This window comes from Carcharhinus amblyrhynchos, chromosome 17 (genome assembly GCF_965287045.1).
Source record: "Carcharhinus amblyrhynchos chromosome 17, sCarAmb.v2.hapA, whole genome shotgun sequence".
Lineage (NCBI taxonomy): Eukaryota > Metazoa > Chordata > Chondrichthyes > Carcharhiniformes > Carcharhinidae > Carcharhinus > Carcharhinus amblyrhynchos.
Genome location: NC_137340.1, coordinates 56,659,641 through 56,675,493, shown reverse-complemented (window position 1 = coordinate 56,675,493; position 15,853 = coordinate 56,659,641). Strand labels below are relative to the sequence as shown.

Here is a 15,853-nt window from a genome sequence, read left to right as displayed (position 1 = left end):
TTAGAGAGGTAAGGTCTTATTAGGTACAGTCAACATGGCTTTGGGAGTGGAAAATCACGTCTCACAAATTTGACTGAGGTTTTTTGAAGAGGTAACCAAGAAGATAGATGAGGGCAGTGCAGTCAACACTGTCTACATGGACTTTAGTAAGGACTTGGACAAGGTACCGCATGATAGGTTGCTGCATGAGGTTAAATCTCAAGGGATAGCCAATTGGATACAAAATTGGCTTGACGACAGAAGATGATTGTAGAGAGTTGTTTTTCAAACTGGAGGCCTGTGACTAGCGGTGTACCTCAGGGATCATTGCTAGGTCCACTGTTACTTGTTATTTATGTGAATGATTTGAATGAGAATTTAGAAGGCATGGTTAATTGGTTTGCAGATGACACCAAGATTGGTGGAATAGTGAATAGTGAGAAAGGTTACCTGGGATTGCAACGAGATCTTGATCAATTGGGCCAATGGGCTGACGAACGGCAGATGGAATTTAATTTAGATAAGTGCAAGGTGATCATTTTGGTAGATTGAACCAGGGCAGGTTTTACTCAGGGAATTTGGGAGAGTTACAAAACAAAGAGATCTAGGGGTACGTGTTCATAGCTCCTTGAAAGTAGAGTCACAGGTGTACAGGGTGGTGAACAAGGCATTCAGCATGCTTGGTTTCATTGGTCAGAACATTGAATATAGGAGTTGGGACGTCTTATTGAAGTTAGACAAGATATTGGCAAGATCACACCTGGAATACTGTGTGCTGTTCTGGTCATCCTATTTTAGAAAGGATATTATTAAACTTGAAACAATGCAGGGAAGATTTATTAGGATGTTATCGGTACTTGATGATTTGAGTTATAAGGCTGAAACGCTCAATTCATGTAAAAGGTACCTGGATGATCCTCAAGTGCTGGAACTCACAAGGCTATGGACCAGGTGGTGGAAAATGGATTAAAATGAATGGTTGTTTTCTTTGTCTTTTTTGGCTAGCGCAGACATAATGGACTGAATGGCCTCTTTTTGTGCTGTAACTTTGCTATGGTTCGAGGAAAGGTGAGGGGAGATTAGGAGAGTATAGGTAGCAAGATACATTATCACAGCTTCACTCACTTTTATAGAGATAATCGATGAGCTGGTAAACTTGAGCGATTCCCTCTTCTGTTAGTGGAGCTCCAAACACAATTCCCTTCCCTAAAATTAAACCACAAAACACATTAAAATTCAGTTACCAGAACATTGCTGATGAATTCCACAATCAACTGTATTTTTGTTACTGCCTCACATATTCATGCACTCAGCAACAGCAACTGTTGCAACAGCAAATCCCAAAAGGTGTAAGAGGAGGCCATTTGGCCCATCAAGTCTAAATTGATTATTGAAAGAGCATCCGGTTCAAGCCACCCCGCCGACCTATCCCCTTAGCACTGCACATTTAGCATGGTTTACCAGGATGTTGCCTGGTATGGTGGGAAGGTCTTATGAGGAAAGTCTGAGGGACTTGAGATTATTTTCATTAGAGAGGAGGAGGTTACGAGGTGATCTAATTGAGGCATACAAGATGATCAAAGGATTGGATAGGGTGGACAGTGAGAGCCTTTTACCTCATAGAACATTACAGCGCAGAACAGGCCCTTCGGCCCACGATGTTGCCTCGGATGGTGGTGGCTAACACAAGGGGACATAGCTTTAAATTAAGGGGTGGTAATTATAGGACAGATGTCAGAGGTAGGTTCTTTACTCAGAGGGTAGTAAGGTCGTGGAATGCCCTGCCTGCAGCAGTTGTGGACTCGCCAACTTTAAGGGCATTCAAATGGTCAGTGGATTGGCATATGGATAACATTGGAATAGTTTAGGTTAGAGGGTCATTAGATTGGTTCTACTGGTTGGCGCAACATCGAGGGCTGAAGGGCCTGTACTGCGTTGTAATGTTCTATAATCCACCTAACCTGCGCATCATTGGATGTTAAGGGGCAATTTAGCATGACCAGTCCACTTAAACCACATTCTCCCATCCTGCTGTGCTATATTTTGAGCAAAACAGGCCAAGAGATTGTCATGTCAATTTGCAGGATTCATGTGGGCACTCGTGACTCGCTTGATCCTTGCAGCACCAGATGTCTGGTAGAGGCCCAGTCCCCACTGGAAATCGGCAGCAAGGAGCAAAGACTATTTCAATGATCATTTGAATATGATTTCAATGTGATTAGCAGGCTCACGACTAAAGTCTCCGGGCCCACTAGCATTTCCCAGAGTGTTTCACTCCAGGGAGGGTTTACAGTAGCTCCCCACTTTTGGGGAGCTAACGGCCAACCAACCACAGTGAAGGTGGGGGCAGGGTGGTAAATTGGGCCCCCCAGAGGATCGAGCCGGCGGGGGTACCTCTTGGACACTGGCATCCTGGCAGTGCCAGCTTGTGCTCCCTGACACTGCTCAAGGGGCAATGTGCAAATGCCCAATGGGGCATCTTGGCACTGCCCACCAAGCTGAAGATTACAGAGCTGGGGAAGGAGGGGCTAGGTTGGGGCTGAGCCCGAGCTGTGAGGGGGAGGGGCACATGGAGATCCGGCAATGTGGGGATCACAGGGCTGGCCAGCGATCTGGAGACTCAGTGTGGGGCCACTGAACATGCACCGATCTCAGCGCTGATAGACCAGCGTGTGCGCAGTGGCCCGCTCAGCATGCTGGTTTCAGCCTTTCCAGCGGGAACAGGCCTGGCCCCCTGAAATCTAATGGTATTCATGCTGATAGCCTCTGCAGTGCAGTGAGATTCTTCCCTGAACTCCCACTAAATAAAGCAGGGTGAAATCCTCCAGTTTTCACAAGAATTCATCACTTAGTAATTTTTTTGGGTGAATTTCACCCAACATCTTTGAGCTGAGGGAGGTATCAGGAGCACCCAGAGACATGGAGTTTCCTCCAGATGCTCCGGTTTCCTCCCACAGTCCAAAGATGGGCGTGTTTGGTTAATTGGCCATGCTAAATTGATCCTAGTCTCAGGGGATTAGTGGGGTGGATATGCAGGGTCGCAGGAGTGGAGCTTGTGTGGGATTGTGGTCAGTGCAGACTCGATGGGCCAAGTGGCCTCCTTCTGCACTGTAGGGATTCTATGGAACATGCAAACTCCACACAGTCACCCAAGGCCGGAACCGAATCTGGGTTCCTGCATTGTGAAGCAGCAGTGCTAACCACAGTACCATCCTTGTAATTATATCTCACACTTTGTGCAAAACATTGAGACACTTTATTGGAGTGTTATAAAACAAAATGAGGAGACACATGAAGAGATATTAGGTTCGATGATGAAAAGCTTGGTGAAAAAGAGCAAGCCAGAATCAACCAACCAGAGAATGGGCCGGAACCAATCACAGACTGTGTTTACTGACAGTGACACAACAAACATTACTGTAGTCAGTTCCCAGAGTTTTGTTGCCAGGGTGGTGGTGAGTAATCAATGTAGTTCACAGCTCCTGATGATAGTCCCAAAAGCAGACGTGCCTTTTTTATAACTGGATGTAATTTTACTCCGGAATGAATGAAATGGTTCTCTAAAATAGGCTGTCCCTGTAAGCTATAATTACGTCTCTCGGCATTCCTGGAGAATTCTGACTGTTGTCAAGGAACAACTTATGGGGATTGATTTGATTTGATTAATTATTGTCACATGTATTACATACAGTGAAAAGTATTGTTTCTTGTGCCCTAAACAGGCAAAGCATACCATTCATAGAGAAGAAAACGAGAGAATGCAGAATGTAGTGTTACAGTTGTAACTAGGGTGTAGAGAAAGAGCAACTTAATGCAAGGTAAGTCCATTCAAAAGTCTAATAGCAGCAGGGAAGAAGCTGTTCTTGAGTTGGTCGGTATGTGACCTCAGACTTTTGTATCTTTTTCCCGAAGGAAGAAGGTGGAAGAGAGAATGTTTGGGGTGCATGGGGTCCTTGATTATGCTGGCTGCTTTGCCGAGATAGTAGCAAGTGTAGACAGAGTCAATGGATGGGAGGCTGGTTTGCATGATGGATTGGATACATTCACGCTCTTTTGTAGTTCCTTGTGGTCTTGGGCAGAGCAGGAGACATACCAAGCTGTGATACAACCAGAAAGAATGCTTTCTATGGTGAATCTGTAAAAGTTGGTGACAGTTAACTGACATGCCAAGTTTCCTTAATCTTCTGAGAAAGTAGAGACGTTGGTGGGCTTTCTTAACTATAGTGTCAACATGGGTTAACCAGGACAAGTTGTTGGTGATCTGGACACCTAAAAAGGTGAAGCTCTTGACCCTTTCTACTTCGTCCCCATTGATGTACACATGAGTATGTTTTCCTTTATTCTTTCTGAAGTTGATGACAATCTCTATCGCTTTGTTGCCATTGAGGGAGAGATTATGTTGCCACACCAGTTCACCAGATTCTTTATTTCATTCCTGTACTGAGAGGTGGTGATATCCTAGTCATGCCTCAAGCCCTAGGTGAATAATCTGGGGACACAAGTCCAATCCCATAATGGCAGCTGGTGAAATTTGAATTTAATTTATAAATCTGGAATTAGAAGATAGTCTCAGTAAATGATGACCATGAAACCATTGCTGTGGAAACCCACCTGGCTACTGATGTGAAATCCGCTGTTTTCATTGGCCTTCATTAGACTCCAACCCATAGCAAGGTGGTTGACTCTTAAATATCCTCCAAAATAGTCCAGCAAGCCATCAGTTGTATTAAACAGCAATGAAGTCTAAAAGCTCATGAAATGTAGCAACAGAAGTAGGCCATTCAGCTCATCGAATCCGCTCTACTATTCAATGAGATCATGACTGACTGATCATGGTGATATAGTGGTCAGCACTGCTGCCTCACGTTGCTAGGGACCTGGGTTCAATTCTGGCCTCGAGTGACTGTGTGGAGTTTGCATGTTTTCCCCGTTCTGCGTGGGTTTTCTCCAGATACTCCGGTTTCCTCCCACATTCCTAAAATGTGTAGATTAGGTGGATTGGCCTTAGTAATAGGGCCTGAGTGGGATTGTTGTCGGTGCAGGCTCAATGGATCGAGTGGCCTCTTCCTGCACTGTAGGGATTCTATGAACCCTCAATTCCCTGACTGATTAAAAATCTGTCTCAGTCTTGACCATATTTAATGACCCAACCTCTACAGCCTTTTGCGGTAAAGAATCCCACAAATTCACGATCATCCGAGAGAATTTCCTGCTCATCTCTGTCTTCAATGGGTGACTCCCTACTCTGAGAAAATGCCCTCTAGTCCTAGACTCGCTCACAAGGTATCAACCGCTCAGCATCTGCCCTGTCAAGCCTGAGGATCCTATACATCTCAATAAAGTCATCTCTCATTCTTCTGAACTCCAATGAGTACGGGCCCAACCTACTCAACACTCCTCATAAGGATATTCCCACAAACCCTGATCAACCTCGTGAGTTTTCTCTGGATTGGCTCCAATGCCAGTATGTCTTTCCTTAGATAAGGAGACCAAAACTGTTCATAGAATTCCAGATGTGGTCTACCTAATGCACTGTATAGTTTCAGCAAGATCCTATTTTCATACTCGATTCCCTAAGAAATAAAAGGCAGCATTCCATTTCCAATTAGCTGTTGAACTTGCATGCTATTTTCTTATAATTTATGCACAATGATCACCAAATCCTTCTATGCTGGAGCTTCTCCATTTCAATTCTTTAACATCTGTCACCGGGAAAATACTAGAGTCCATTAGAGAGGGTGCAATAGCAGAACATTTAGAACTTCATAACATAATCACATAGTCAGCATGGCCTCATGAAAGGGAAATCATACCTGACAAATTTATTAGAGTTTCTTGAGATGCTGATAAGCAGGATAGAAAAAGGAGAACCAAATACAGAATTTTTCCTACACTATCTCCCATCTGCCAAGTTGTTGCCAACTCAGCTAACCTGCCTTCCCACCTATTTTTGTTTCATCTGCAAACTTAGCAACAGTGCATTCACTTCCCTCGTCTGAGTCATTAATATACATTGTAATTAATTGTGGCCCCAGCACCAATCCCTGTGACACTCCATTAGTTATAGGTTGCCATCCTGAAAATGCCACTTTCCCAAGTCTGTTTTCTTTATTCACTCATGTGACATTGCCCATCCCTAGTTGCTCTTGGCTAGATCATTTAAGAGGGCAGTTAAAGGTCAACCACATTGCTGTGGCTCTGGAGTAACATGCAAGGCCAGACCGAGTAAGGACTGCTGATTTCCTTCCCTAAAGGACATTAGTGAACCAGATGGGTTTTTCTGACAGTCAACAATGGTTTCATGGTCATCAGGTTCCAGATAATTTTTAACTGAATTCAAATTCCACCATCTGCCACGGCAGGATTCACAGAGGTCATAGAAATATGCAGCACAGAAACAGGCCCTTCAGTCCAACTTGTCCATGCCGCTCTTTTTTTTTCAAAAAACCCCTAAGCTAGTCCCAATTGCTTGCATTTGGCCCATATCCCTCTATACCGTCGTACCCACGTAACTGACTAAACGCTTCTTAAAAGACAACATTGTACCCACCTCTACTACTACCTCTGGCAGCTTGTTCCAGACATTCCCCATCCTGTGTGTGAAAAAAATTGCCCCTCTGGACATTTTTGTACCTCTCGCCTGAAACCTATGCCCCTTAGTCTTAGACTCTCCTACCTTTGCGAGAAGATATTGACTTTCTAGTTGATCTATGTTCTTCATTATTTTATAGACCTCTGTAAGATCACCCCTCAGCCTTCTATGCTCAAGAGAAAAAAGTTCCAATCTATTAAGCCTCTTCTTATAACTCAAACCATCAGTAGCATCCTAGTAAATCTCTTCTGCACTCTTTCTAGTTTAATAGTATCCTTTCTATAATAGGGAGACCAGAACCATACACAATATTCCAAGTGTGGCCTCACTAATGTCTTGTACAACTTCAACAAGACATCCCAAACTCTTGTATTCAATGTTCTGATCAATGAAACCAATCATTCTAAATGCCTTCTTCACCACTCTGTCCACCTGTGACTCCACTTTCAAGGAGCTATGAACTTGTACCCCTAGATCTCTTTGTTCTGTAACTCTCCCCAACGTCCTACCATTAACTGATTCCAGTTAATAGTTAACTGATTAACTATTAGTCCAGCAATAATACTAGGCTATTGCCTCCCATCTTCTTTCAGTTAGCTAAACCACTACCTATGCTAATATACTACCCCCAATACCATAGATTTATCCCTTCATGAAGCCACGCTGATTTTGTGCGATGACATTGGTATGGAGAGCATTAGCTATGAGGAGAGGTTGGAGAGACTTGGTTTGTTCTCATTGGAGCGACAGAGGTTACGGAGACACCTGATAGAAATCTACAAGATTATAAGGGCATGGACAGAGTGGATAATCAGAAGCTTTTTCCCAGGGTGGAAGAGTCAATTACCAGGGGGCATAGGTTTAAGATGCAAGGGGCAAGATTTAAAGGAGATGTATGAGGCAGATCTTTTTTTACACACAGAGGAGTGGGTGCCTGTAATTTGTTGCCAGGGGAGATAGTGGAAGTGGACACGGTAGTGACTTTTAAGTGGTGTCTTGACAAGTACATGAATAGGATGGGAATAGAGGAATATGGTCCCCGGAAGGGTAGGGGGTTTTAGTTCAGTTGGGCAGCATGGTTGGTGCAGGCTTGGAGGGCCGAAAGGCCTATTCCTGCGCTGTAATTTTCTTTGTTCTTTGTACATTTTCTGTAGTGATAGATATTTTGTTTATTTCCTCCCCTATCATACCTATGAGTGTCTTCCACTTTGAAGACTGACAAATGTATTTGTTTAACTCCTCTGCCATTCCCTGATTTACATTATTATTTCCCCAGTCTCATTTTCTAAGGGCCTATGTTCACTTTGGCCTCTCTCTTCTTTATATTTAAAGAAGCTCTTGGTATCTGTTTTTATATTGCTTGTTAGCTTAGTTTGTCTTCTCCCTATGTTTTTTTGGTCATCTTTAGTTGATTTTCAAAACATTCCCAATCCTCTGGTTTACACTAATCTTTTGCAACGCTACATGTTTTTTCTTTCAGTTTAATATTATCCTTAACCTGCTTGGTTAGCCATAGTTGATTCATCCCCTTCCTAGAAACCTTCTTCACCACGGGGGGGTACATCCTTGTTGTGAGTCATGAACTACTTTCATGAACATTTTCTGCTTAACTCCTTTCCCAGTCCACTCTAGCCACACTGCCCTTTCCTTCGTAATTACCTTTAAATTTAGCAGTTATTTCTAGCCCCCGTTTCTCATTCTCAAACCGAATGCTAAATTCTACCAAGTTATGGTCGAGGGGACCTCTTACTTGGAGACTATTTATTAAACCAGTCTCATTCCACATGATCAGATCCAAAATGGCCAGATCCCTGATTGGATTCACAAGATATTGTTCTAGGAAATGCTCCCGAATACACAAACTTTTCCTCATGGCTACTTCTGCCAATTTGATTTTGCCAATCTACATGAAGATTAAAGCACTGCCTTTTTTTTTACATGCTTTCTATCTTCTGATTTATTCTCCATCCTACAGCAGATACCGTCAGGAGGCCTATACACTACTCCCAATAGTGCCTTCTTCTTTTTGATATTTTTTACCTCCACCTACATGGTTTCTACATCTTCCAATCCAATATCATTTCTTGCTATCATACTTAATCCATCTCGTACTAACAAAGTTATCTCACCAGCCTTTCCTTTCTGCTCTTACAAAAAGTCAGGTACCTTTGAAGATTTAGTTTCCAGTTTTGATCTCCTTGTAACCACATCTCTGTTATGGTTAGAAGATCAAACCCATTCACCTCAACTTGTGCCGTTAATTCATTTATTTTGTGATGAATATTATGTGCATTTAAATAAAGTGCATTAATTTTGCCTTGTTACCATTTTTTCCTTTCTTGATCCTATTTGTTGCTGTTTTTTTTTAAAATGTGGCCTGGTGGCACAGTGATTAGCACAACTGTCTCACAATGTCAGGGATCTGAGTTTGATTCTTGGGTGACTGTCAGTGTGGAATTTCTTCCCACAGTTCAAAGATGTGCAGGCTAGATTGATTAGCCATGGTAATTGCTTGGGGTTATGGGGATAGGGCAGAGAGTGGCACAATGGTTAGCACTGTTGCCTTACAGCAAGAAATCTCACAACACCAGCTTAAAGTTGAACAAATTTATTTGTAGCAAACGCCCCAAGCTTTTGGACCACATTGTTCCTTCGTCGGGTGGGAACGTATTCTGAAAGCTTGGGGCATTTGCTACAAATAAATTTGTTGGACTTTGGTAGACAGAGGGGAACCGTTGGATGTGGTGTTTTTAGATTCCCAAAAGGCGTTTGATAAGGTGCCTCACAAAAGGTTGCTGTAGAAGGTTAGGGTGTACAGAGTTAGCGTGGATAGAGGATTGGTCATCTAATAGGAAGCAGAGTTGGAATCAGTGGGTGTTAATCTGGTTGGCAGTTGGTGACTAGTGGAGTGCTGTAGGGATCGGTGCTGGGGCCTCAACTGTTTACCATTTACATAGATGATCTGGAGGAGGGAGCTGAGTGTAGGGCGACGAAATTTGCTCATGACACAAAGATGAGTGAAAAAGCAAATTGCGTGGAGGGTGTGGAAAGTCTGCAGAGACGTCTGGATAGGCTGAGCGAGTTGGCGAGGACCTGGCAGATGGAGTATAATGTTAGCAAGTGTGAGGTTATCCACTTTATCAGCCGTGATCTTATTGAATGGCAGGGCAGGCTCGAAGGCCTGCTCCTGCTCCTATTTCTTATGTTCAAGCTAGTGTTGTGAGATTTCTGTTTTACCCCAGTCCAATGCAAGCATCTTCACATCATGACTACCATCGTCTCACAGCACCAGGGACCAGGGTTTGATTCCCAGCTTGGGTCATGTCTGTGTGGGTTTTCTTCAGGTGGTTTCCTCCCACAGTTTGAAAGATGTGCTGGTTAGGTGCTTTGACCATGTTAAAATTTTCTCAACGTACTCGATTAGGTGCTGGAGTGCATGGAGGAGATTTTCACAGTAACTTCATTGCTGTGTTAATGTATGCCTACTTCTGACTAAAAAATAAACTTTAACTTTTAAGAGTCACCATTTAGTGTGCTACTGCCAATTCTGGGAAGCTCACTGCCATTTAACACTCACTTGAACATTAACTGGCAGTGAGCAGGACTTCCATCCACTGTGGGAAGGAAGTACCATCTGAGAGCTTTTCATCTAGCCAGGCACAGAGTTGCCATGGTCAGAAGTGGAGGCTCAGATCTTATAAGGTCCCAGAGGGGAGGGCACTCAAACTCTGAAGGGGCCTTCAGATTGAGGCACACCTCCCCCGCTACCCCCTCACTTCAGTCCATGGTGGAGAAAAAAAAATGTTTTCTACCCCATTTGCATTCTATTGAGGCTGGGCAGGAAAAGGCCATTTAAAAGCCTTAACATCTCCCTGCCTGCTGTCGAACCATGAAATTGTGTTTGAGCAGGCAACGTCTTGAGGTTATCCCATCCATTCAATTTTACCCTATGTCCCGTAAAGGAAAAAAAACCTGCTCACTGACGCCTGAGCTCATTACAGCTTTCATCGAAATATGGACAAAAGAACTGAACTCAGGAGATGAGGTGAGAGTGATTGTCTTGACATCAAGGCTGGATTTGACAGAGCATACCGAGCCCAAAGGGCTTGATTGTAGTTGTTGGCGGTCAATCACCTCAGCCCCGGGACATTGCTGAAGGAGTTTTTCAGAATAGTGCCCTCAGCCTGATCACAGTCAGCTACTTTATCTTCCCTCCATCATAGAGTCAGGAGTGGGTTGTTTACTCTTGATGTTCAGTGCCATACCCAACTCCTCAGTTACTGAAGCAGTCCAAGTCTGGCTACAGATGGACAATATCCAGGCTAGGGTGGATAATTGGCAAGTAACATTCACGCCACACAAGTGCCGGGCAGTGATCATCTCTAACAAGAGAATCTAACCATCTCCCAATGATATTCAGTGGCATCGCCATTGCTGAATCCCCCACTATAAACATCCTGAGGGTTACCATTGACCAGAAACTGAACTGGACTAGTCATATACATACTGTGGTTCCAAGAGCAGGAGAGGGGCTGAGAATTTTGAAATTAATAACTCATCTCCCGACTCTCAAAGCTTGTCCACCACCTAGAAAACACAAGTCAGAAGTTTCTTTTGGAGTAGTTGCCACTTGCCTGGATGACTGCAGCTCCAATACTCAAGAAGCTCAGCACCATCCAGGACAAAGTAGCCCACTTAACTGGCATCCCATCCATAACTTTCACTACCCGCTGCCTTCATCATAGGCGTAAAAGCAGCCACGTGTACCAGCTATAAGATGCACTGTAGCAACTCGCCAAGGCTCCTTCGACAGCCATGATCTGTACCACCTAGATGGCCAACAGCAGCAGTCACTTAACGAGCTTGGAAATATTGCACTGTTCCTTCACGAGCACTGTGGGTTTAATTGACAATATGGACGGCAAGGCAATATCATACGCCATATCATATGTTTATATTTTTAAGGCAATTACAGGTGGGCAATAAATGCTGGTCTAGCCAGTGATGCCCATACAATTATATTGTTCTATAGCTGATTCACAGAAGCCCTACAGTGCAGGAGGAGCCCATTGAGTCTGCATCGAGAACAATCCCACTCAGGCCCAATTCCTGTCACCCCAAGTATTTTACTCACTAATCTCCCTGACATTAAGGGGCAATTTAGCATGGACAATCAAGCTAACCTGCATATATTTGGAGTGCGGGAGGAAATCGGAGCACCCGGATGAAACCCATGCAGACATGGGGGGAACGCGCAAACTCCACACAGACCGTGATCCAAGCTGGGAATTGAACTCCGGTCTCTGTCGCTGTGTGACAGCACAGACATACAAGAGACAAGTAGGATGAATTTTATCATGAAGGGAACAGAGCAAAGGGTCTCTGGGGAGATAATTTACACCAGGTGGAAATGCTATGAATAGAAACAGGAAAATCCTGGCTAATTATGGCGCAGTAGATGGTCTTGCAGGTTAGCGATGTGAGTGTAGATAACAAGAGAGACAGAAATAGAATAATTCCCTTGCCCAACAAGAATCGAAGGCTATTGGAGGCAGAGGGGAATGCCGAATTTGAAACACAAACAGATCAGCCACGATCTTATTTAATAGTGGAACAGGCTTCAGGGGCCAAATGGTCTACTCTTGCTCCTATTTCGTACATGTAGTGATAGTGTTGGAAACCAGCACTGACCTTTACGTTTCAGGAAATGGAACGAGCGGAAGAAGCTGGAGCTGGTGCTGCTGGGTAAACTGGGCTCCTCCTCACCAATCAATTGTGCAAACTCTGTGCCAGGAAGGTCGATGAGACGGGTTAGGTTGCTCACAACCAGTTCCAAAAACACCTCTGGCTTCTCATGGCGAAGTTTTTCCACAAAGAAGTCTGGGTTAAAGATGATGGGCTTGCTGCGGAGTAACGGCTCATTGCTAATCACAATGTTACAACTCATGTCCCTGCCAAAAACAGATGCAAACTGCTTTCACCAATTGAGATGCTGAGATAAACCTTCAGAATTTAAACCCACCACCATGTAGAATGAATCATATGCAGTCCTCAAGGGCTCTAATTATTACACTAACTCACCCCTACACTCCAACCTCTGGCTTTTGTTCCTGGGATCTTTCTGCTCACTGACCAGATTATTTGAGATCCTTATCTGCCCGTCTAAGCCTCCCTTTAACTTCAGTTCCTCCGGTCACCTCAAACCCAGCATCAGTTTCTCTTTTAATGCATAAGCCCCGTTATCTGTCTTACACACATCTATGATCTCACATTAAATCATTCTGTAGCTATGAAGCAGCCACATTTTTCTTCCGCCTTCCCCAATCCTGACTGCTGTCCACTATCCCCTACTGGCCTTATTCACTTTGCTTTTGTTCTATATACAGCTAGCCGGTCCTCTCAAAAACATTGGAGCTTTATCCTCTCTCCACCAGAATTCACCACTTTTTGCCTTTGCTGAGGAAAATAGGAATTTCTGAATGAAAATGGACAAGATCTTTGCAGTTCACCTTCCATCATCCTGATGTCACATAATATTGGAATCACTGATCAATCACTAACAAGTGGTCTGGAAAACATCCTGATATAATTCTCACATCAGTTACCCTATCCAAACTCCTTTTGCATCTATCCTGCCTCTTACCTCCTGCCCCACCTCTGCACCACAGTTCCTCCTCCCTCCACTCTCTCCATCCTCCTGCTGAAAATATCCTCATTGTTGGATTTATCCCCTATCTGCCCCTTCCTCATGACTTCACCAGTAGATGCTCCATAAAAGCCACCATCTTACCACACTACTCTCCCCACAAGGCTCCAATCTCTAAATCCTTGTTCTATCCTTTTTGCATCCAAATCACCATGCATTATCTCAGATATCCAATTTTTGCCCTATTATTCCCACCAAGGCAACCCACAATCTCGGGTCAGGCCCTTCACCCATTGCACCACCTAGAATTCACAGAATTGTTACAGTGCAGAAAGCCATTTGCTCCATTGTGTATGCACTAGCTCTCTGAATGAGCAAATTACAATGTGTTATTCTCCTACCTTGCCCTGTAACTGCACGTCCTTTCTTTTCAGACAACAGTCTAATTGCTTTTTAACTACCTTGATTGAACCTGCCTCCACCACATTCTCAGGCATGCATTCCAGATCTTAACTATTCAGTGTAAAATGTTTTTCCTCATATGACCACTGCTTCTTTTGGCAATTACTTTATATCTGTGCCCTCTTGTTCTCGATCCTGAGTGGGAATAGTTCCTCTGTAACTACCCTGCCCATACCCCACATCATTTTGAATAGTTCTATTAAATCTCAACCTTCTCTTCTCCAATAATAGGAAATATGTCCCAGCTTCTCCAATATATTCACATAACTGAAGTTCTCAACCCGAAAACATTCCCGTATCTTTTTTGCACCATCTCCAATGCCTTCACATCCCTCCTAAAACATGCAGCCTGGAATTAGAAACAATACTCCAGTTGAGACCAAATGAGAATCTTATACGAGTTCAACATAACCTCCTTGTTCTTGTACTCGATGCACATAGTAATAAAGCCTTGGATAGTGTATGCTTTATTAACCATTCTCTCAATCTGTCCTGCCACTTTTATTGGCTTGTGCACTTTGGGGAACTCCACTACAAATTGCTCTCCTGTATGAAGAACATTCCTGTTTCCGAACAGAATCATACAATCCCTACAGTGCAGAATGAGGCCATTTGGCCTATCAATTCTGCTCCAAAAGCAATCCTATCCAGGCCCTATTCCTGTAACCCCACATATTTACCCTGCCAGTCCCCCTGACACTAAGTGGCAATTTAGCATGGCCAATCAACCTAATCTGCACATCTTTGCAGTGTGGGAGCAAACCGGAGGAAACCCATTCAGATACAGGGAGAACGTGCAGACTCCACACAATCACCCAAGGCCAGAATCAAACTTGGGCTCCTGACGCTATGAAACAGCAGTGTTAACCGCCTTAAGTAATTCCAGCTCCTTTCAAATCATGCTGCAGTAGACCAAGAATTTCCATTATCAGCTACAATCTGTTTCCATCACTAGGTCAATTTCATATTCACATTACCACTGTCTCTTTTTACTCCACGAACCATAACTTTACTCTCATGTTTGTTGTGCAGAACTTTATCGAATGCCTTTTGGAAGACCATGTACATACATCAACAGTATTTCCCTCACTGACCCCCTCAGTTATCTTTAACACAATTTAAATCTATGCCAACTTTCCTTGTTTAACCCATATCTGCCCAGGTGATTGCTAATCTTGTCCTGAATTATTGTTTTTATAAGTTACCACCAAAGTTAAACTGACTGGCCTGTAATTGCTGGGCTTATCTTTACACCCTTCCTCCTCTGACCTATCTCAGGATTGTAAAAAGTCTGACAACACCTGGTGTTGTCAGACTTTTTACTGTGTTTACGCCAGTCCAACGCCAGCATACCCACATCATGACTATCTCAGGATTGTCACAGTGCAGCAGATGGCCATTTGGCCCATTGTGTCTGCACCAGTTCTCCAAACGAGCAACACTACTTAGTGTCACTCCCTTACACCCCTGCATACTGTTTCTAATCAAGTAAAGATCATTAGTAAACCAGATGGGTCTTTACAACTACTGAATGTTGAATACTAGTTTTTTAAAATATATGTTTGAAGTTCCCCCAGTTGTCATGGTGGGATTTGAAGCTGTGTCCAGTATTTGTCTCTCCACAGCCAAACTCAGTGCCTGACATTTAGCCCGGGAAAGCAGTCCTCCTGCTCTGTGCTGTCAGTGCGCTACTAACCGCACCCCCACTCCCTATCCGTCTCCCTCCCACCTTCCTCTCTATCTCTCTGTCACTCTCTCCCCGTTCCCTCTCTCTCTCTCACACACTCCCTCCCTCACACGCATATACATACAGGCACTCACTCTCCCTCTCTCTATGTTTTTCTCACCGACATTCCGACATGTTCAAATCGCCGCCGCGGCCGTTGAGGAGTCTCGATTTCTATTGGCTGCCGCTCAACGGCTTCTGCTCCGATTGGATTATTTGAAATCAAATCGAGTTCGCGAGCCTCCTACGCGCATGCACAAACCGCAAGCATCATGGGAAATGTAGTTCCAGTTCCCCACCCGAGTCAACTACATTTCCCAGAGTGTTCTCAGGCACTCACCTCAGGATTTAAAGGTGAACTGCACTGAAGCAGCAACACTCAGTCACTGATGGGAAACAGTGTCTTTAGAATTGAGACCAGCAGAATTCCAGGCACATTGTGCCAGGA

General features: G+C 44.0%; 1 protein-coding gene across 1 annotated transcript in view; it reads right to left on the bottom strand.

Annotated features, from left to right (window-relative positions):
- The window catches only part of arhgap19 (Rho GTPase activating protein 19), a 60,199-nt gene extending 44,620 nt beyond the window's left edge, over positions 1-15,579 (bottom strand). Inside the window, exons 1-3 of the mRNA XM_080206009.1 lie at positions 15,527-15,579; positions 12,263-12,522; positions 1,105-1,185 (exon numbers count right to left, since the gene is read on the bottom strand). Of these exons, the coding sequence (XP_080062135.1) occupies positions 1,105-1,185; positions 12,263-12,522; positions 15,527-15,540 (355 nt within the window). The 5' untranslated portion in view covers positions 15,541-15,579. The remainder of the gene's footprint in view (positions 1-1,104; positions 1,186-12,262; positions 12,523-15,526) is intronic.
- Positions 15,580-15,853: the final 274 nt, after the last annotated feature.